This window comes from Oncorhynchus clarkii, chromosome 21, assembly GCF_045791955.1.
Source record: "Oncorhynchus clarkii lewisi isolate Uvic-CL-2024 chromosome 21, UVic_Ocla_1.0, whole genome shotgun sequence".
NCBI lineage: Eukaryota > Metazoa > Chordata > Actinopteri > Salmoniformes > Salmonidae > Oncorhynchus > Oncorhynchus clarkii.
This window is the reverse complement of record NC_092167.1, coordinates 15452147-15475637: the sequence shown is the minus strand read 5'-3', so window position 1 is coordinate 15475637 and position 23491 is coordinate 15452147. Positions and strand designations below refer to the sequence as shown.

Sequence of the window (23491 nt, the reverse complement as noted above, 5' to 3'; positions counted from 1 at the left end):
AGAACATCTACTTTGTGCATGACACAAGTCATTTTTCCAACAGACAGATTATTTCACTTATAATTCACTATCACAATTCCAGTGGGTTAGAAGTTAACATACACTAAATTGACTGTGCCTTTAAACAGCTTGGAAAATTCCAGAAAATTATGTAATGGCTTTAGAAGCTTCTGATAGGCTAATTGACATCATTTGAGTCAATTGGAGGTGTACCTGTGGATGTCTTTCAAGGTTTACCTTCAAACTTAGTGCCTCTGCTTGACACTATGGGAAAATTAAAATCAATCAGCCAAGACCTCAGAAAACAATTGTAGACCTCCACAAGTCTGTTTCATCCCTGGGAGCAATTTCCAAGCGCCTGAAGGTACCATGTTCATCTGTACAAACAATACTATGCAAGTATAAACACCATGGGACCACCCAGCCATCATACTACTCAGGAAGGAGATGAGTTCTGTCTCCTAGAGATGAACATTCTTTGGTGCGATTAGTGCAAATCAATCAAAAGCAAAGGACCTTGTGATACTATAAGAAACCGGTACAAAAGTATCTATTCAGTATCTGTAAATATTCAGGTCCCGTTGGGCCGCAGGGAAGTGAAGTCCTTGTTCCGGGCAAAAGGGCTCAATTTTTGGCAAAGGGGGCGGGATTCTAGTAGTAATGGGAGGCAATTGTATCTTGTGCATGGGTCAATAAAGGAAGAGGTGGAGAGTGAGGATGTAGGAGGATGATGTGTGGAGTAGATTACAGTCTGGACACAGATTTGAATGCCATGTTGTGGATGATAGGGAGACACGGAACAGGCCTGTGTGATGAGTGTTTAGTGGAGGAAATGTAGAGTATGTGTTTATTTTGTGAATTGTATGATGTAGATAGTGAGAGATTGTGAAATGGTTAGAGGCTGGACGGTGTTGGGGTTTGAGTGGTGCAGTGGGGGGAGGAAAGTGGTGTCTAGGGCTCTATGTCAGGACAAATTAAGATCATTTTATGTAGTTAGGACGTGACTGGCCTCACACTCCATTACAATAGGTGGCGATGTATGCGCCTTAAAAGTTGGGTGTGAGCCGCCAACCCAACCCCAAAGAAGAGGAAGTAAGCAGATGCGCGTGCCGAAAGTAATTGTAAAAACAAGAGGAATGACAGTTGACAAGAATCATGTAATAAGGTTAGTTTTTGTCCACGTTGAGACAAGACGTTTGCGTATATGCTGCATTTAACGTTAGCAGCAAACCAAACGTCACATGAAGGCGACCTAGCTGGCAAGCTAATGCAAAATGGCTAACGTTAGCCAAAAACTAACCCGCCATATTCAATAATATTTAAACGAGAAATGTTTATAGACATTAGGTACGACTAGCTAGTTATTTCACGACAACTATGGACCCGAGGCACAAAGAAATACTCAGGAAACACCGGCTGGACCTGTCCGACCAAATTTTAATTGAGGACACCATAGTTCAATTCCTGTACCAGGAGAACATTTTAACAGAGAGCCAGGTGGACGAGATTCAGTCCCAAATAAGCAACAAGAAGAAGACGTTGAGACTGCTGGATATCCTCCCCACCCGAGGTCCGCGGGCGTTTGATACATTTCTGAATTCCCTGGAGGAAGAGTTTACTTGGGTGAGAGACAAGTTACTCCAGGATTTGGAGCAACCCAATGTACCTGTGCAAAGTCCAACAGGTGAGTCTGATGCCAAGTGTTTGACGTCAAACTAACGTTATAGGCTAGATTGTCAGTGGCTCTTCATTTGTACAGTAAAAAGTTCAAACCAGTGCTGGTACTTATTTTTGAGTGTAGGTACTGTTTATTTTTGTACTCTGCAATACTTTAGTGATAATATTCTATAAGACGTGCAGGAACTCGAGCAGGAGAACATGGTTGTAACCATAGAAATATAATTACTCTAAAGAATTAATATTAATAATGAACTTTTTACTATACAATCTAAAAGTGTATAAAATTAAAGGTCAATTACAAAAAAAATGTAATAAGTCAACTTGATAATATAAAGAACAGAAATGTTCAAATATTTAACCATATAAAGAAAGCAACAATTAGATGGGAGGAAAGGTAGGCCAGAAAGAGATTAGTCTTAAAGTCCTGTTTTAAATGCACCAACATGTTGACCAGCCCTGAGATTGTCAGGAAGGGAGTTTCAAAGGCGTAGTGCGTGGGTGGGAAAGGCCCTTAATTCCAACAATTCTATGGTTCTAACATTTGTTGGCAGTTTTATGCCTATTGCCCTGCAATATATCTGCACAATAACTGCAATATGTCTGCATAGTACACACAAAATGTGGCGTTCCTTTGCACAAACATTCCATAACAATACCATTCTGGTTTGGTGTCAACGTGGCGTCTTTCCGAAATTCTAACTCTTAAAAACGTAGAAATCCATTGTATTCTGAGAAACTATACAAAATAGCTTTGAAATTGAATGCCGCTCCAAATCTCATTTCTATCTGTCACATGCTTTGTAAACAGGTGTAGGCTAACTAGGGCTGTGACACTAATTGAGTACAATTACTGTTTTAAATAGGCCCACATTCATTTTAGGATAAACCCCCAAAAAGTTACATTTAATTTCATGTAGATGCATTTGACCTAATAGCAGTTTTCACTGATAGCTAAATAATTGCTCATAATTAAGTTACTCTTTAAAAGTTCTACATCTCCTCTTTCCAACAGAGCTTTGGTGCTCCAGCAGCTAATCTGCTAGATGCGCAGGGGGGGGGTGTAGAGTGCAATAGGCTATAGCACTATTTTATACAATGCACATTTTCATTGCTTGCTAGTAAGTAAATAAATTGGTATTCTTTTAAAAAAGGTTGGATTCGTCTGCAGTCGACAAGGTTGTTCTGGGTCTGAGGCCGATAATGCGCTCATGTTGTGTCAAATGGACAATGCGCCAATTCTCTCCAACCTGGCATGGGATCATTTGATACAGAATCTTTTCTTAATTTATAGACTAATCAACGCGGATCAGGCCCGGTCCTGGCTGAATTTCCGCCCTCCTACAAAGTAGAATATTAGCCTAGGCTATACAGTGTCGGGCCCCCAATGCACTTTTATGAATGCCCATTTTGGTAGCCTACTGTTTGTAAATCAGGCGATTTACTGTTAAATCCCTGTAATTTGGTTACCTTTTCTTTTTATGCACGTATTAATTCGTCATTTACTGTTATCATTCTCTGCGTGGAAGCATTGTTTGTAGAGTTCACAACCTGCTACGCTTGTGAGAAACAAGTTTGGGTTATTTCATTCCATCAGTTATGTGCTCGGCGTGAGCAATGAGCATATGTCTGGTTTCTCTGTCCTCTTAATTTTGATGGAGCGTGTGCGCCTGAGCATGTATAGAAGTACCTAGCCTGCAAATGTAGGAAGGTGCCCATTGTCTTAACTCACCACCACTAAAAAGTTGGGCTTCTCAGTCTTTAAAAACATTTTTTTTTTTACAACCATTCAAATTATAACAGTTCCTCACAGTATTTGAAAAATCTTTCCAACACATTCCCCCTTCATAATCATTGTCGCTGATGAATAGGCTATGGTCGTTGCCTTGTTTCTATTTGACTGATGGTCAATTTGATCTTTATACTATAGCATAGCTCGTCCCCTTCATATTTTCCTTGTCAACTCATTAGCCTGCTTTCAGAAAGCCTAAGGTAGGCCTCGTTTAAAAAATTTTAAAAAATAAGTTTGAAGGAAATTAGTCATATTTGCTCTTGCGTCTAACACATGCTGTTGTCTTTGATTGACGGGTGCTTTTAGGGGGTGTGTATGTGAGTTCACTGATTCTCTCTATAGGCCTATATGTCCATTCAGAAAGCTTCCTAAAGTAACCTGTCTGGACTCCATCTCTTTAATTTAGGCCTATAGAGTGGTGCAGCGGTCTAAGGCACTGCATCTCAGTGCTAGAGGCGTCACTACAGACACCCTGGTTTGAATCCTGGCTTTATCACAACTGGCTGTGATTGGGAGTCCCATAGGGCGGCGCACATTTGGCCCAGCGTCGTCTGGGTTTTGCCGGTGTAGGCCGTCATTGTAAGAATTTGTTTATAACTGACTTGCCTAGTTAAATAAAGGTCACATGTAAATAGCAATCAAATTCTCCTGTCATGATTTAATCTTGTAAAAAGCTGATTTTCAGTAGCTTAGGCTATATTTGTTCTCTCATTACGGCGTCTTCTCTTTGAAGAGCCAATGCCACGGCCTTCGAATGACTGCAGCATCAGGGTTTGTGACATTATGCAAATAATTCTGGAAAAGTTGGAGAATCCATCAGACTTGGTTTGAATGAAATAGGACTGTATTAAATAAATTATATGCTGACAAGTTAGGCAAATCTTTATTGTAGTGTCAATATGAAATGTCGTTTCAATACGAAAATGCGACTTCCTCTCCAATCTGGTATTTCTTAATTTGTTTAATATTTATGCTTAATATCCTGAATCATAATAATGAAGTGTAAAGGTTTTATTAAGATGCATATCTATGTAAACAAGAGTACAAACAGAATTGTCATCTCCATTTTTTACCTTAACCTAAAAATCCAAGACCGTCACAGCCCTAAGACTAACAATGAAATTCTTAGGCCTACTTACTTCCCAACAATGAGATGTATAACTATACTGAACCAAAATATAAACACAACATGTAAAGTGGTGTTTCAATGTTTCATGAGCTGAAATTAAAGATCCCAAAAATGTTCCATATGCACAAAAAGCTTATTTCTCTAAAATGTTGTGCACAAATTTGTTTACATCCCAGTTAGTGAGCATTTCTCCTTTGCCAAGATAATCCATATCCACCTGACGGGTGTGACATCAAGAAGCTGAATTAACAGCACGATCATTACACCGGTGCACCTTGTGCTGGAGACAGTACAAGACCACTATAAAATGTGCAGTTTTGTAACGCACACAATGCCACAGATGTCTCAAGTTTTGAGTGTGCAATTTGCATGCTGACTGCAGGAATCTTCGCCATAGCTGTTACCAGATAATTGAATGTCCCTTTCTCTACCATAAGCTGCCTCCAACATTGTTTTAGAGAATTTAGCAGTACGTCCAACCGGCCTTACAACCGCAGACCATTGGGTGGGCCTATGCCCACCCATGGCTCAGCCCCTGTCCAGTCTTGTAAAATCCATCGCTTGGGGCCTAATGAATTTATTTAAATTGACTAATTTCCTTATATTAACTGTAACTCAGTAAAATTGTTGAAATTGTTGCATGTTGCGATTTAAATTTTTGTTCTGTAATAAAGTGACAGATAATAAACAGAAGCAGTAGCATATGTGATGAGTCACAAAGTTAAATCTGCATTGAGCTTTTTCGCGCTAACTATTTAGCAGTCTTCTGTCTTGGGGGTAGAACCTTTCAGGGTCCTGTTGGTTCCAGACTTGATGCATCGGTAGTGCTTACCGTGCGATAGCAGAGAGAAGTCTATGACTTGGGTGGCTGGAGTCTTTGACAATTTTTAGGGGATTCTGACAAAGCCTGGTATAGAGGTCCTGGGTGGCAGGGTGCTCAGCCCCAGTGATGTACTTGGGCCATACGCACTACCCTATAGTTCCTTGTGAAAGGATGCCAAGCAGTTGCCATACCAAGCGGTGATGCAAGTGGTGACTCTAGCTCTGTTTTATTAAATCGATCATGTTTTTCCTCTCACATGCAACTTTTTTGTGAATAAAAAGTCAGTAGACTCATTATAAAACCATCCTGGAGGTCACTGGCGTGCGTGTCCTTATCTGAAGGCCACCAATTCAACCAAAGCACTATGGTTTCATTCAGTGAAATATTGTTGTTTTTAAACGATGCCTTGTTGGAATCCCCAACTATTCATGAATCGATCAATGAATATATATTTTTTAAATCCCGAATTCTATTTCATGGAATTAAACTACGTGGTTTCCAGTAGCAGCTAGCTACTGCCATTAATGACGTTAGTCGACTGTGTGGTAATGCCTGCAGACTACTCACCCCATCAGTAATGAGGATCAGAGGACTGAGGGCCCCTAATACTTTTTTGTAGGGCTGGGCGACGTATCAAATTAATTTTTTTAGTGCAACGTTCTAATTGTATCACTATTTTTATGAGCGTTCTATGTCTTTTTGGCTCCTTCTGTGCTGTGTGCACTATGTACCTTCCCACTCTCAGACACCAAGCCCCTGCCACTCACAACAAATACGAAGATAACGAATTCCTCTCTCACAACAAGCAGTTTAAACTCGCTTTTTGCATTTGAGGTTTGGTCCAACAGAATCGGTTATATCGACACCGAAACTCTGTCATTATTTGACTGTAATAGATGACCTTTCTAACCATACCCTTTTTATGTCTCAACTACCAAAATGTAGAACAGAGCAGACCCTACTAAAACGAGAGTATCAATGAACATGTTATGGGAAATGTATGTTAAATTTCTGCTGTGTGATATTCTGGTACCATGCACCGCTAGGAGCTTTATAGCCATGGACTTTTATGTGCTAGCTGTCTAGTGTTTTTATAAATGTGCAACGAGCAAAATACACATTTTATATAAGGAATTGGCATCATTCTGAGAAATAAGCATATTCTTATCCAGGTAAGACACTTGATTTCAACATCTAAACAAAGTGAACATGCGCTGTTGTTCAAACAGTTGGAGACGGACCAGAGGGTGTATTCATAACAGTTCAACTGTTCTTCTTCCTTGTTAGAAAGCAAAAACACTGCTCAAAAAATAAAGGGAACACTTAAACAACACAATGTAACTCTAAGTCAATCACACTTCTGTGAAATCAAACTGTCCACTTAGGAAGCAACACTGACAATAAATTTCACATGCTGTTGTGCAAATGGAATAGACGACAGGTGGAAATTATAGGCAATTAGCAAGACACCCCCAATAAAGGAGTGGTTCTGCAGGTGGTGACCACAGACCACTTCTCAGTTCCTATGCTTCCTGGCTGATGTTTTGGTCACTTTTGAATGCTGGCGGTGCTTTCACTCTAGTGGTAGCATGAGACTGAGTCTACAACCCACAAGTGGCTCAGGTAGTGCAGCTCATCCAGGATGGAACATCAATGCGAGCTGTGGCAAGAAGGTTTGCTGTGTCTGTCAGCGTAGTGTCCAGAGCATGGAGGCGCTACCAGGAGACAGGCCAGTACATCAGGAGACGTGGAGGAGGCCGTAGGAGGGCAACAACCCAGCAGCAGGACCGCTACCTCCGCCTTTGTGTAAGGAGGAGCAGGAGGAGCACTGCCAGAGCCCTAGAAAATGACCTTCAGCAGGCCACAAATGTGCATGTGTCTGCTCAAACGGTCAGAAACAGACTCCATGGGTGGTATGAGGGCCCGACGTCCACAGGTGGGGGTTGTGCTTACAGCCCAACACTGTGTAGGACGTTTGGCATTTGCCAGAGAACACCAAGATTGGCAAATTCGCCACTGAGCACATGTGACAGAATCTGGAGACGCCGTGGAGAACGTTCTGCTGCCTGCAACATCCTCCAGCATGACCGGTTTGGCGGTGGGTCAGTCATGGTGTGGGGTGGCATTTCTTTGGGGGACCGCACAGCCCTCCATGTGCTCGACAGAGGTAGCCTGACTGCCATTAGGTACGGAGATGAGATCCTCAGACCCCTTGTGAGATCATATGCTGGTGCGGTTGGCCCTGGGTTCCTCCTAATGCAAGACAATGCTAGACCTCATGTGGCTGGAGTGTGTCAGCAGTTCCTGCAAGAGGAAGGCATTGATGCTATGGACTGGCCCGCCCGTTCCCCAGACCTGAATCCAATTGAGCACATCTGGGACATCATGTTTCGCTCCATCCACCAACGCCACGTTGCACCACAGACTGTCCAGGAGTTGGCGGATGCTTTAGTCCAGGTCTGGGAGGAGATCCCTCAGGAGACCATCCGCCGCCACAGGAGCATGCCCGGGAGTTGTAGGGAGGTCATACAGGCACGTGGAGGCCACACACACTACTGAGCCTCATTTTGACTTGTTTTAAGGACATTACATCAAAGTTGGATCAGCCTGTAGTGTGGTTTTCCACTTTAATTTTGAGTGTGACTCCAAATCTAGACATCCATGGGTTGATAAATTTGATTTCCATTGATAATTTTTGTGATTTTGTTGTCAGCACATTCAACTATGTAAAGAAGAAAGTATTTAAGAACGTTTCATTCATTCAGATCTAGGATGTGTTATTTTAGTGTTCCCTTTATTTTTTTGAGCAGTATAGATTAAAGTTGGCTAGGCTTGAGGTATAAAGCACGTGTGCTTGAGAGAGTGTTATTTTTTTTTATAATGCCTACTACAAAAATTATTTAGTGGATGTGCATGGTTCTGGTCAAATTTGTTACAAAAATTGCATTTTCATGAAAGCCTGAAAAAGAAGCAGGTTATTAGTAGGTCTTATGGTTGTGGAAGGCTTATAGTTAGCCTAGGTATACTTTCACAAGCACTGAATTTGATTATTCCTGACAGTTTGAAAAATTGTATTGATCTTTTAATTGTGCAACAAAGCTTATTTAGCCAGAACATTTACAAAATCGACATACATATACGACATATAAAAATTGAGATGTTTTTTTGGGCCATTTCGCCCATCTATACTTTTGTATGATTTTTTTGGGACAAAACTTAACTTTATCTTTGGCAGATACTAAACATTTAGACATTTCAACATGTGATGTAGAACACATGTAGGCCTAAGCATATACAGTGTAACTGGAAGCCTTAATATTTATTTTGAATGTACAGTATCCGTAAAGGAAAGGGGGAAATGGAGAGGGGAGAAGTCTGTTTTAGGACTGTCTAGGTTATGCGTGTCGAGTCTCAAAGGCCTGGTTTCCCTGACAGCTGTTTTCATTTGCAGCACTGAGGTCAGGCACACACTGCATCCTCCTTTCTAGGAAAAATATTTAATCAAAGCCATTTGTCTGTTCTCTATTTCGCTCTCTCTCGCCCTCCTGTGCTGGACCCCCCGCCCCCCACTCACTGTACAGATTGTAATAAATAGATGTGGGGGGATGGACGGGGAGGGTGAAAAGAATCTGCTCTCACATTTCCTAGAAGCAGCAGCGTAGAGAACTGAGTGCGAGAAGAGTGTTTCAGGTGGAGGAGAGGACGAGAGCCTTCACTTTCTAAAGGCTTTTATTCTACTTGATTGAACACAGTGGGGAGAGTCTGGCGGTCTGAAAAGGATCATTTAGCCTTGAAAAGGATTTTATGTATTCTTTTATACAGGCCTCTCACTGAATCATTTGGCTTAACTCACAAATGTATGGATGTGCTTTGTGATTTTATCCCCTGCTTCCCCCACTCCTGTTATGATGGCAACAGATGACATTGGTGGGTTGCCTTGGAAACCATGTGATGGTATTATCTGTTTTTCAATAACCCTTACCTCGTCCCTGCTTCACTCGCTGCCCAGTGTACGTATACACACACACACACACACACACACACACGGGTGTCTTAAATAAGTTTTATTGCCACCACTGTATTTGTTTGGAACATATGCTGTCACTCCCTGTTCCCTCTGCTCATGCAGATTGACACAGAAAACATGCGTCTCTCAATCAGTTTACAGGTTACCATGGTTTCTGGTCTCCACCAGTAAGGGATTCCTGTCAGCACCTGATTGGATAGATGCTGGTACAATATGTCCTCTCACCATGACAACATTTCGTTAGAGCTTTACCTCTTCCTGCACTGCATGCAAAGAGCCAGTCCTCTTCAGACTATCTTTTACACAGAACAGCATCTAACCGGAGGACAGGCGAATTAGACCAGCTGCCTACCAGGGTATCCGTTTGGAAACTTTGGCGCCGGACAACGTGACCGGCAAGATTTTAATTTACTGGACATCCATATGTGTTGGGTGCGCAACGCATTAGGGCGTCCAGCCAAGGTGCTCAAAATCTACATTTTGTTTATCGTAAATCATAACAGAATAGAAATTAGCCTGTGAAGTATAAACAATGTTCTTATACCAACATGATTTATTGAAAATAAAACATTGGCTTTGGCATCTTCATCCCTGCTATTAATCATAAATGTATATTGTTTAAAAGAAAGAAAACGTTTAGCCAAGAAGAACATGTCACCTACACAGTAATACAGCTACAAAATTTGCATAATATACAGCTTCAAAATTTGCATAATATAACTTGCGAAAGACCTGTCCTGATGGTTATTTGCATTAACATTTTAATTAATAAATACCAAAACACAGCGGTTTTCAATTACAATCTAGGACTCATTTAATTTAGCCTAGGCATGAACATTTTAATTAGGCCTAATAAACAAAGTCAAGAAATTATAAAACCCGCAATCGAATTAGTTCAGACTGACTGGTTCATTGAGAGAACGCTTATTTTACGACGCTCCTTTGAAATGAGGCCCATGCCATGCATTTATGCAAGCACTTGTTTCCAAAGCTCATTCTCTTTTTACAGTGCTTCTGGATGATGATAAATGTAATGATTATTATAATTTTAAATATTGTGGTAAAATACTCATGTCATGTGTGATATTCACCGAGTATACAAAACATGCTCTTTCCATGACATAGACAGACCAAGAGAATCCAAGTGAAAGCTATGATCCCTTATTGATGTCACTTGTTAAATCCACTTCGAATCATTGTAGATGAAGGGGAGACTGGTTAAAGAAGGATTTTTAAGTCTCGAGATAATTGAGAGACAGATTGTGTGTGCCATTCAGAGGGTGAATGGGCAAGACAAAAGATTGATGTGCTTTTGAATGAGGTATGGTACGCTGCTGGGTATTTCACGCTCAACAGTTTCCCATGTGTATCAAAAATGGTCCACCACCAGCCAACTTATAACAACTGTGGGGAGCATTGGAGTCAACATGGACCAGCATCCCCTTGGAACACCTTTCACACCTTGGTCCCTAGTGTTTGGTATACTCTGTGGACGTGGCTTAATGATATCTGTTTCCTAATGTCGGCTGCCTAGTAATTGCAACTCTCCGGCGTGAATAGTTGGCAACGATGTTTTGTTACCAAGTGCTACTGAATAAGCTCAACTGGAGTGCACCAATTGCGCATGACGCACGTCATTATTCTAGTCTCAATACATTCCAAATCTGTACACTATACTTGACACTCGGGCGGCATTTGATGATTTTGCCTAGGGCGGCAGCAGAACTGCTAGGATAGGGCCGGCCAAACAAAATTTGCCTCAAATTTACTTGCATTTGTGCCAAACCTTGTCCTGCTCAAAGTGAGCTGCTGCAGTTGGTAAGTCAACACTGTCCTACTCCTTGGAGCAGCTTGCGATGTGCATCAGCCTCGTTACTTTGTCCTCAGAAGGCGCCTTCTTGAGGTAATCTTTACTCTTTTTTTTTTTTTTTTTTTAAGAAAGAATCCCCTCGGCGGGTATACTGGAAACGGGGGTAATCAACACATTCACAAATTGTTATCCAGTTAGGGTACACTTAGCAGAAGTCCCTTATGAGGACCTTGTGTCTTTTTTGCCCGAGTAAAAATAGAAGCACACACTCACGACACTAATTTCCAAGAAGCTTCAGGAATTATTAGCCTATTAGTTTACTTGCCTTTGAAGTTGGGGTAAATGGACTGGTATTTCCAACAATGAATGAAAAGCATTATTTTGCTATGGATTTTTCGTCTTGTCCCGGACAATTTGGCCGGCAACATTATCGGCTTTTCATTTATTTATTTTTATCTGCCAAAAGCCAGCATTTACCGGCTAACGGATACCTTGCCGCCTACCCTATCATGTACAGGAGGCTATAGCTGAAATGGGAGCAGATTTGAAGACTAAAACTTCTCACACGGTTACAAAGTCATCTGTTGCCATGGTGATCAGATATGACCGTCGGGAACATTATCTAATCTAGATGGTCCATTGTTAAATCTCCTGTGCAGTTGAAAACATGTTAATATCATACACCGATTTATCAAGATGACAACCTACAGTGGTACAACCCTGGCCAGCAAACAGATTGTAGTGTGTTCGTAGAAGGAGCTTATCTATTTGGCATGTTTAGAGCATTGTAAAGTGAGAGTAAAAAATATGTTCTTGCTAAGTCGTAGCTTGTTCTTAAAAGGACCGTATCTAGGTTATTTGGCACGTTTAGCCAGGGCATGATTAAGTGAGTTTAACTGTATTCTTCATTGCAGCTTGTTCTTAGGTGCGTATTTATTTGTCTCATGCAGGGGATAGTGTGAGTTAAAGCTGTAAACTTGTAAGGCATTGTATAGTGAGTTAACACTGAGGCTGTAGTCTGAGGCTTCCCAGACTGGGAGTAGAGGTGTGGCTGTGTCCTGATAAATAGCAGTAAATTCATGCTGGGACAGACCGAGAGGGAGAGTGCCGTGTGCTGCTGCCTTGTTTTCCTTGTCCGTGCGTTGCCATGGGTAGTGCCTGCCGTCTGCTTTCCAGGAATCTTGGCAGGAGGAGTCTTCCCGTTCGAACGGTGAAGCATTCGAGTCAGAGGCCGGCTGCTTTGCTCACAGGTAGCCAGGCGACCAATCGCACGGCCAGCCAGGACTGGGGCTGTGGCGGTCATGACATTTTTGTCAGACGGTTATTGTCCTGCAAAATACTTCCTGTCTCGAGGTTAATTGACTGTTAGTTAACATAAACAGGTTTAGTGTTGCCAGGCCTCCACTCATAAAAGCTGCCTTTGGTACATCTACTTTTTTTTAAAGTCACCGTCACAATAAATCCATTATTTTAGTCGGGTCTAAAGAGAAATGATGTAATGAAGAAGATGTATTTCAGGTGAACAGAATGAGGTGACTTAAATAGGGATGATCTTTTTCCCATTACAGAGCGAGTGCGCATATGAAGTGGCTGTGGGGCGGGTAGGAGCGTTTGGCCAGTAACCGAAAGGTTGTTTGATCGAATTGACAAGGTAAAAATTTGTCGTTCCACTGTTCCCTGGGCGCCGATGATGTTGATTTTAAGGCTGCCCCCTGCGCCTCTGATTCAGAGGGGTTGGGTTAAATGCAGAAGACATATTTCAGTTGAATGCATTCAGTTGTACAACTGACTAGGCATCCCCCTGAGTGTGAAAGTGATCATTTGGCCTCCCGAGTGGCGCAGCATTGCCGTGTTTGAGGCGCCACTACAGACCCATGTTCGATCCCGGGCTATGTCGCAGCAGGCTGTGACCGGGAGACCCATTTGGCGGCGCACAGTTGGCCCATCGTCATCTGGGTTAGGGGAGGGTTTTGACAGCCGGGCAGTCTTTGTCCCATCACTCTCGTGACTCCTGTGTTGCGCCGGGCGCATGCACGCTGACACGGTTGCCAGTTGTACGGTGTCATCTGTATGCACTCAAATAGTAAATGGAGGCTCTGCTCTTTCTGGATGGACCATTCTGTAGGCTTCTTCAGTTTTATAGCAGAGCATGTGCTTAATGTGAGCAGCTGAGAAATAAATATAAAACATTTATTTCACTCCACGCACCAACCACTGTTTGAGGAGCATGCTCTCGCTGCCCAACTGGTGAAATTCCACCCAAACTCTGTACGTCATGGGCTCTCCAACTTTGTTCCTGCTGCTACCCAGTTCTTAAATCTGTTCGGGAACATCAATAGTAAGATGTTTTCGCAGCGAAACATACTGCGGTGCTCAAGAAAGGAATAAAGGAGAGAGGAGGAGATGTAAATGCATGGTGGTGAGAGATTCTGTTTAGCTGAAGGTAATGTCACTCAATGAATTATGGAAATGTCACTGCGGTCATGATGACTCATGACTGCCAGTGTGGCGGTAATACGGTCACCACAACAGCCCTAGCCAGGACCAGTTGAAATGTTTTATTAAAAATGTGATTTTATATATTTTTTTTACATTATTGTGGAGGCTACGTTTAAGTGCAGTTGGTACAAGCATACAGTACATTGTGCTGAATTGTTTTAAGAAGCTGCTTGTACGGCCAGAGCTAGTTTTAAATGGCCAACTGTGCCCAACTGGCTTCCATTAAGTCATTTTAAGTACTCGAGTTAAACATTTTTACAAAGTCAGAAACAAACGTTTGTGTTCCGACAAGACACCAGAGTCCCATGAGGACACGGGAAACTTTCCTGGAAAAAGCCCTTGGCGCAAGAGGAGAAAAATCATGATTTATTTTAGGCCTCCATACAGGGGTTACACACACACACATTACTCCCACTCACTTTGTCTCTGTCGGTCTGTTTAGCCATGAACAAGGTAGTTTGGCGAGAGTCCTGTACCTTTTTTGGATTGTTTTCTTTGCCTACTCAGGGTTTGGGTTCAGGCTTTTAGTCATCGTTCATCCCTTCGTTATTACATTGCAGTGTAAGCGCTAATAACTGAAGTGGAATTGAACAGAAATTAATGGAACTGTTGGAACTTAGATGAATGGATCTGAATGAGTTGGTTATTAAAATATGGAAGCAGCATGGTGATGTTGGTTTCTTCTTTCGGGTTTTGCTATTTAGAATAAACTAGGCATCGCTACACAGCCTTTACCTACCGGGACTACTGTCCAATGGCCTCACACTTCTAAATACTCTGGTTTATTTCAGTGACATGTCAGCATGCCCTGCCCCCCTCATCAGTGTGAGAGAAGGTTAGATTGATGCCTGCTTTTCTCATAAAGAGGCAATTCCTAAGAAAGTATTCAGTTTCCTCAGTTTATTTAGTCTCCCACAGCTCCTTATTTGGTTACTATCCCTCTCGCGCGCTCTTTTGCTCGACCCGCGCTCTTTTGCTCGACCCGCGCTCTTTTGCTCGACCCGCGCTCTTTCGCTCGACCCACCCTTTCTCCAGTGAAGGCCTATTTGTCAAAAGCTCCCAGAATCTTAACTATTAACCTATGCACCTTTTCAGCAAATGGGTTTTTCCAAGGAAAAAGGATTTGTTTACTCTCACACAGCCCTGTCACTCTGTCCCAGTGTGCCCTCCCTCTGAGTTTCTGTGTGTGTCCCCTTTGTTAGCGAACAGATGAAGGCCTGGCTTGGTTGGGCCGAACCGTTCTTGGCATGCATTAGGGAACATGATGTACTTCAGAGTCCTACTGCCTCCTCTGTGGGGGGTTTATTTATGACACTGTTTCTGGGAGTTGTTACCCAGGTTTGAGTTGCTTAGCCTAGTGTGTCAGCTGCTAGCTATCCCATAATGGGTCTTGTTCAATAGTAAGAAATGTTGACCAATGAAAGCTCTTTGAAAAAGAAAGTGGCTCACACACTATCAGGTGCCATGCATTCATAAATTAATGAGCTATGTCACGGGAGCTTTAGAGCACCTACTCTCATTAACTTTGAATCAGTGAACGGCAGTGTCATGTTTGGCAGTTCTCTGTCAGCGACTCGTTTGGGAACTCGACACATGACCTTTTGGACCCAGAACTCCCTCCTCTAGCTTATAGGAGTTAGACTCTCACAATTACTCCCCCCGCCCCTCACGTCTCTCAGTATTAGCTCAAACTGTTTTTTTTCTCTCAGTATGTTGGATTCCCAAAGCAGATGATGGCGGCGGGGGGGGGGGCAGTTTGAGTGTTGCCCTCATCGCGCCTCAGTGAGTTCAAAACGGTCACTTAATTGGAAGCCAACCATTAGCTCTCCAGACGTGTGTGTGTAAACATGCGCTGGGCTGTGTGTGGGGAATTTTCTCATTAATAAAATTGACACAATGCTTATTTATGTTTTCCTTTAGTGTAATACACATGATGTCCAGTGTTTTATTTGAGACACTCATTTGTGTAGTAGTTGATGGTCACTGGACTTGATACTGAATGTTATGTATTGTTCATGTCTGTTGATAGTGATTGACGCCAGACTGGCGGTACAAGGACCGAGGACACTGATTGTTGTTGTATTCTGGGGCAGTGTGATTCTGTAGCAGCTGATGTTGTGACTTCCTACAAGCCTCTCAGCGGGTTTTTACAGAACATTGGTGGAGTGAGACGAGAATATAAAGGGCCTGCTTCTGTGCTGGATGTGTCTCCCTGTTGCAACTTGTATTAAACCACATTGATTTACTTTGTTACTTATTTTGTTCATCTGGAACATCCCTATTACGTGTGTGTGTGTACGTACATGCGTAATCTGTGCCCTGTTGGGCAGGGTTATGAAATCCTCTTTGTCTTGTATGGGGGCTCGGAGTGCAGTAACAGGCTGGCACAGTGATCTCTTTTGTCTGAGGGTTCAAGAGAGCAACTGGCACTATCAGCACCGAGTGGAGGGAGAGGGATGAGAGTGAAAGATTACCTTAAACTAGAGCGGGAGGCACGGAGGATAGATTGAATTGTGGCAGGGAAGGAGAGAGCAAGGCAGAGGGACTAGCGGGAGGGAGGGAATTGGGGATATAGGCCTAAACAGGTAGGAGAGCTGGGTAAAGGAATAGGGTGCGGAGGAGAGACCACTGTTAGGCCATTTACTCACCATACTGTCCCCGAACTCACTGACCGTACACCTTCTTATACCGCCTCATAACAGCCCCACATCCATCTGTCTCCTTGGTTCCACCATACCTACTGAACTGAACGTGGCTGGACCTTGACCTGCTCTATACATACAATGCATGATATACAGCTGTCCCCAAAGCATGTTTGTTTACCATGCAAACCCTGTCACCTCCATGTGTGCACCCTTTTTGATACCCTCTCCAAGGACAGTTGCTCTACTACCCTCAGCCCCTTACCGGCTGGGCAAGAAGACCATCCATAGGTGACAAACAACTGACTGTATTTTGAGGCGAGGCGACTGCGGCACTCAAGCCACATCTACGATATCCCATTCCCTTCAGCCAGAGGGGGGGGCGAGATTGGTAATGGATATTCAAAACCGTTCTTTCCAAGCTTGGTTTCCATCCAATTGACGACAGTTTCATGCAAATATTCTAAAATCTGCATAAAAACCAATATGCACATTTTCCCAGCAGATTGACTTGTTTCCAGCAGAAAGAAGGTTGTGCGTGATGACATAGCCCAGTGCACATTTTTTTTAAATGCGGTAAAATTCCCATATGACAAATTTAAAAAATACAAGTTAAATGGGTTTTCATCTCTAATAGATATGGCACAATAAGCTAATGTGACCATTCTGGTTTTGGCAAGTGTGCTAGTCAACATCGCTCAGTGTGGGCAGACCAGCCTACACGATGAGATTTATTTTTATTTGTCAAACGGCAGCCAATCATCGATAATCATGTCCCCAGAATAAGACCCTAGATATTGATTGGAAAGGACCATCAAGATCATCACCGTGCACTTTCATCACCCTGTGAAGTTCATCACTTATTTCATCTGTAGGCTTTCCTGAGTTGTAGTGGGAGGAGCACAGAACATACCACGTCACTCCAAGTTTACTTCGATATGATGGTTATTATAGGAATATTTGCATGCACCTGTGTTTCCACCCCCGTTTCTCACATAATTCATTTTAGGCACAAAATGATCCCGCCTTGTCTAGCACATTTTGTTTTGTCGATATTCGGGAAGTTTACCGACATTTTCTGTATTCATCAAACCTGTCGTTGCATTTTTTTCCCGACATGTACTTTACTTGCATAAAAAGGTTGGATGGAAATTTGTGATATTGTGGAGAGAAGATTGGTGTTGAAAGAAGAGGGAGAAAGACATTTAATAGGGGGGGGGGGGGGGGGGAGGGGAGTGTGTAGCCTAGGTCTACAGAACTGGAGGACAATTGAAAATATAGTTGAAAACCTGCCTGCTCTGTTCTCCATCTCCCCACCCCCTCTCAGCCAGGGGACGGTGACCTGGCATTTGATGTGGTTTTGGTCTGACTCTATTATAAAAAAGTGATTTCCAGGAACAGTGTTCCTGGTCTGCCCACCTCTGTTATGCAACACGTTCAGATAAATAAAAAACACCACAAGATCTCACTATCGCTCTGTTTTCTAGGCCTATCTCACTCTCGTTCCCTCTCTCCTAAACGGAGGTCATTATCAGACAAGCTGATTTTGAAAACATGCAGGCCTACACGCACTCCTAAACACGCCTTTTCTCCGTCACCGCCATTTCTCTCGACCCTGAAAAGTAAACAAACACGATGGCATTGTGACGTTCACTCTCTGTGGAAGTATTTTTCCTCCTCCTTTCATGTCCAATAAATGGACACGGATTTACATAACATCTAGTCTTATTTTCACAACAAATTGTTGTAGCATCACAATGAACCTGCAACATGTTTTTCTTAAATGGATCTTGATAAACTCTCTCTCTTCACCTTTTCCTTACTCCACCTCTCTTCCTCCCATCTCTTTTCTCTTTGTTTCCCTCTTTCCATGCATACCCACCACCTTTCCCTCCTTCCCTTCCAAAGATGAGTGGAACATTCCAGAGGTGACGCTCCGAGCAGTCCCGTCCGACAGACAGTTGTCCCGGCTGGCATCCCGTATCGGGTCGGAGTGGGAGTCGGTTCTCCTCGACCTGGGCCTCTCCACGGGGGCGCTGTACCGTTGCCGTGCCGACCACCCTCTGAGCTTGCACGGGCAGGTGCTAGCAGGGCTGATCCAGTGGAGGCAGAGCCAGGGGAGGAGTGCTACAGTCCACAGGCTCCTCCAGAGCCTGCAGGCCACTGACGTCCACCCCTCTACCCTGGACGAGGTGTTCCAGTGAGGGGAGCGGACACTATGGATCGTGGGTGACATGCTGAATGGATGACAGTCGTTAGCTCAGCCAGACCAGGGTTTCTGTTAGGAAAATGTGTCCAGCAACATTTTTTTACCAGACATTTGTGTAATCTGCCGATCCCATGTGCATTGGGTGCGTAACCTGATTTAGTGTCCACCCACGGTGCTCAGAATGACAAATCGCATTTAGATTATGGTAATTCATAGTAACAGAAAATGCAAGTCGAGGATGCAACGATAAAGATAGAATAACTGTCTATAGTTTACTTTTCCTCAGCCAGCTAGACAAGTAACTAACAGCAGAATCACTAGCCTGTCAATCTACTATCCCCCATAGTACAAAAGTTTACCCGTTCTATTGGTCAACTTGAACAATTCTATTCCAAACCGACTCTAGGACAGTCGTGGGACGATGGAGCCCAAATTCATACATCCAGTAGGCTTAGGCTACATGAAATAAAAACATTAAAAAGCAAGGAGTCTGACGCAACAGAACGTTTAGTTTAAAATGTTAATAAACTATTTATTCACCTAAGCGCAGGCAGTAGGCTACTCACAAATGTTCCTTCCATAATGCAATTAGCGGGAAAACGCAGTTGTCAAAAGGGCACCACACACTTGAGAGGTTTCAAGCGACGGAGATGAATGTCCATTAGAAATTTAGAGATCTAATCGGCTACTTTGCAGAAAGGTAAGACATGCCTCATGTATTAAAATGAAATGCATAGCCTACTGCCTCCAGCTCATTGCAAAGTGGTGTGTGACACAACAGCAGCTCTCATTCTTTGACAGATTATCTGCTCAAAGGCTCTATGCTGTACGGGTGTGATAAATAAGATCCATAACAAATATACTGTAGCCTACACATTTGTCAATTTAATTTCACTAAATGATGTAAAATAACCTAATAGAATGCTAAATATGACCAGTCAAATGTATTTCCATCAATGAAGAGGTTAAAAGGCAATATTTCGCAATGGGATTTTTTTCTTTTCCAGGACAATTGGCCAGGGCCGATTTGTTTTATTTATCAACAAAAAAATATAGGCCAAAAGCCGTCCATTACCGGCTAACGGAAACCCTGAGCGCAATGCGTCATTGGCCTGGCCCTGTTTTGTGTGTGTTGAAATGGGGAAATTTAAGATGAATAAAGTTAATATTCTGGTAAGAGTAATTAACACAATGCTGAGCATATTTCTGTTTTCTCGTTCTGTAATACACGTGATTTCCAGTGTTTTTTATTGGGAAACTCTTTCTGCTTGATGGTCTGTGTTATGAATTGTTCTCGTAACTGTTGATCTTGATAGTGATTGACGCCAGGCTGGAGGACCGAGGACACTGATTTGTTACTGTAAGATTAGAATAAGCCGATTTCGAAAACACACAGGCCTACACACACTCCTGGAAACTCAGTGACTCAGACCCTGAAAAGTCAACAAACATGACGTTGCGTCATTCACTCTGTGGAAAACAAATTCTCTGATAGTATTTTTTTTCTTCTTTCAAGTCCATTAAGTGGACCATGGAATTACATAACATCTAGTCTTATTTTCACAACATTACATCACAATGAATCAGTGACATTTATGGCCAACAACAATAGTTGAGCACCGCTGCACTCGGTTTTTAGAGAAGTGAAATGCCTCAACAAGGTCAAGGCTGCATGCCCAACAAGCGCTCTCCAGGATTTTTCAATGGAAACATTGGCTAGCACAGGTAGGGTGCAGTGACTGCAACTTGGCAGCAGTCAAATCAATCAAACTTGATGTACTCTGACTTTTTACAAAACACTAGTCACTGGGCAAGGCTAGAGGGAGAGAGAAAAGACTACCTACCTCTGCCTTTGTATTTATTAGGCATCAGACTGAAAGTGGGAGGGACTACCTCCCCTGAACTTGTCCAATAATAAATACTTGTTTTTTGGTGTGCCCTAATGACTACAACCCAGTTGCGTGGCAGTCCTTCTCTTTCACAGTCTCTGCTATCTGTTGGTGAGTGGTGGCTTTGGAGGAAAAGGTCAGAGACCCCTCTCAGCCTGTCCGCTGTCACCATCACGACCCCCTGAGAGGATCACAGGCTGTGAACCACATGGCCTGAGCGTAAATCCCTCTCCTGGTTGGCTGAGACAAAGCCACGGTGACCTTCCAGGCCAGGGATCAACTGTGTCTAAGACATTCCCGGATGCTCTTTGGAACGCTGCACACTGACATCACTCCAGCCAAGCATTTTGCCTTTGACTTTTTCATCAGTTTAGACTGAACAGGAGGAGGGATGTTGGGTAACTCTCTGCAGGGGAGTTGTTAGATGGGAGTGTTGAATAATGGAAGATGTTTTGGCTGCTGTTGTCACAAAGCAGCATGAGCAGGTTACTACAATTTTGTCTATAGTGCCTTTGTGAGGAGTGTTGTGGCCCATACAGAATGTGAAAGGTACTGTAAACCCCCCCCCCCCCCCCCCCCCCCCCCAGAGTGGATTAACATAATACCACCATAAATAACAATTGTAGCAACCCTGAGTTTATAATTGTGGATATCGACTTTACCATTTCAGTATGTTTAGACTGTTGATGCCACACAGGGCTAACAGAAGGTTGAGGGATCGCCGATCACCACGGACTTGCTTACTCTCTCTCTCCCTGCCTGTATCATTACATTACATCAGAGCCAGCTGCAGACAACCATGGGCTATATTTATATAATAAATACAACACATTTTCCACCAGCAGGTTTATGTGCCAATGCGCCACACAACCAATAAGCAATTACCGACTTTGAACTTTCATTATGGTTTGCGGTTTCAACATCACAATCAAGTATGTCAATCCCACAATTGAGTACAGTGGGGCAAAAAAGTATTTAGTCAGCCACCAATTGTGCAAGTTCTCCCACTTAAAAAGATGAGGGGCCTGTATATTCATTAAAAATCCTACAATGTGATTTTTCTGGATTTTTTTTTTCTCATTTTGTCTGTCATAGTTGAAGTGTACCTATGATAAATTACAGGCCCCTCATCTTTTTAAGTGGGAGAACTTGCACAATTGGTGGCTGACTAAATATTTTTTTGCCCCACTGTATGTCATTCTCGACCAACAGAAAATGCATCCCTCCCTACTCCGTATTAAAGGCTTGGTTTGACAGTCTCTGAATGTCATTAAACTTGTTGGTGTTTTGTAACAGATTAATCGAATGGCAGTTGCGCAGTTTGGATGCTGGAATTATATTTGAGTGGAGTGGATGAGCGTGAGCAGGTAGCCTACATAAGACTTTTGAAGTAGCCTAATCAGATGAAAACATTTTGACTAGTTGTGTTTATGCCACACAAAAGGTAGTACATTTTCAAAGTAAAATGACAAATATTTAGGCTATATTGAACGTTAGGTCGAGGAATAGCCGCTTTGATCTGAAAGGAGGCGGAACGCGTGTTAAGCTTTCCTGAATAGCTGGGCCTACTGGGAGCGTAGGGAGACTCACACACACAGGCCGGTTGGACTTATTTCCAAATTCTCCGAAACGACGTTGGAGGCAGCTTATGGTCGAGAAATGAATGTTCAATTCTCTGGTAACAACTTTGGTGGACATTCCTGCAGTCAGCAGGCCAATTGCACACTCCCTCAAAACTTGAGACATCTGTGGCATTGTGCTGTGTGACAACACATTTTAGAGTGACCTTTTTATTGTCCCCCAGCACAAGGTGCACCTGTGTAATGATCATGCTGTTTAATCAGCTTCTTGATATGCCACACCTGTCAGGTGGATAGATTATCTTGACCAAGGATAAAATGCTCACTAACAGGGATGTAAACAAATTAGTTCACAGAATTTGAGAGAAATAATATTGTTGTGTGTATGGAAAAATTCTGGGATTGTTTATTTTAGCTCATGAAACATGGGACAAACTTTACATGTTTGCGTTTTTATATTTTTGCTCATTATATTTAGCAATCTTGGGGGTAAAAGCTGTTCAGGCCAGTGTCCTGTTGGTTCCAGACTTGGTGCATCACTACCGTTTGCCTTGCGGTAGCAGAGAGAACCGTATGACAAATGCAATTTTCACTGCAGTTTACAGCCTACTCAACTGTACTCACTTGAAAAAAGTAATGCAATTTCTTAATTAGATTGTTGTTGGGTAGTCTAGGTAGGATCATGTCATGGTCCCTAAACGAGATCAATAGGGGAGCATTTTGAGCTGCGTATCTTCAACTGTTATTTAATGCGCAATGAAGCATCTGGCCTCCGCTGCCTATCAGCTATTCCTCTCTTGTGTATTTATATAGCAAATTGGTTCAGATTTGAATGATTTTAGAGAGCCTTTGTGAAAGTATTCAGACCCCATGACTTTTTCCAAGTGTTACGTTACAGCCTTTTTCTTAAATGGATAAAAATAATAATAATCCGCAGCAATATACACACAATACCCAATAGTGACAAAATGAAAACAGGTTTTGTATTGTTTATTTCTTTGCAAATATATATAAAAAACAAATACCTTGTTTACGTAAGTATTCAGACCATTTGCTATGAGACTCAAGTTAGCTCGAGTGCATTCTGTTTCTATTCATCATCCTTGAGATGTATCTACAACTTGATTGGAGTACACCTGTGGTAAATTCAATTGATTGGACATGATTTGGAAAGGCACACACCTATAAGGCACACATATAAGGTCCCACAGTTGACGGTGCATGTCAGGACAAAATCCAAGCCATGAGGTCGAAGGAATTGTCCGTAGAGCTCCGAGACAGGATTGTGTCGAGGCACCGATCTGGGGAAGGGTACCAAAAAATGTCTGCAGCATTGAAGGTCTCCAAGAACACCACAGTGGTCTCCATCATTCATCACACTTAAATGGAAGAAGTTTGAAACCACCAATACTCT

General features: G+C 42.7%; 1 protein-coding gene across 1 annotated transcript; it reads left to right on the top strand.

Annotated features, from left to right (window-relative positions):
* The first annotated feature begins 1066 nt into the window (after window positions 1-1066).
* LOC139378643 (CASP2 and RIPK1 domain containing adaptor with death domain) lies at window positions 1067-21756 on the top strand. The gene is made up of 2 exons (XM_071120995.1): window positions 1067-1684; window positions 18308-21756. The coding sequence occupies exons 1-2, from the start codon at window positions 1378-1380 to the stop codon at window positions 18601-18603; spliced, it is 603 nt and encodes a 200-aa protein (XP_070977096.1). The 5' UTR covers window positions 1067-1377; the 3' UTR covers window positions 18604-21756.
* The last annotated feature ends 1735 nt before the right edge of the window (window positions 21757-23491 follow it).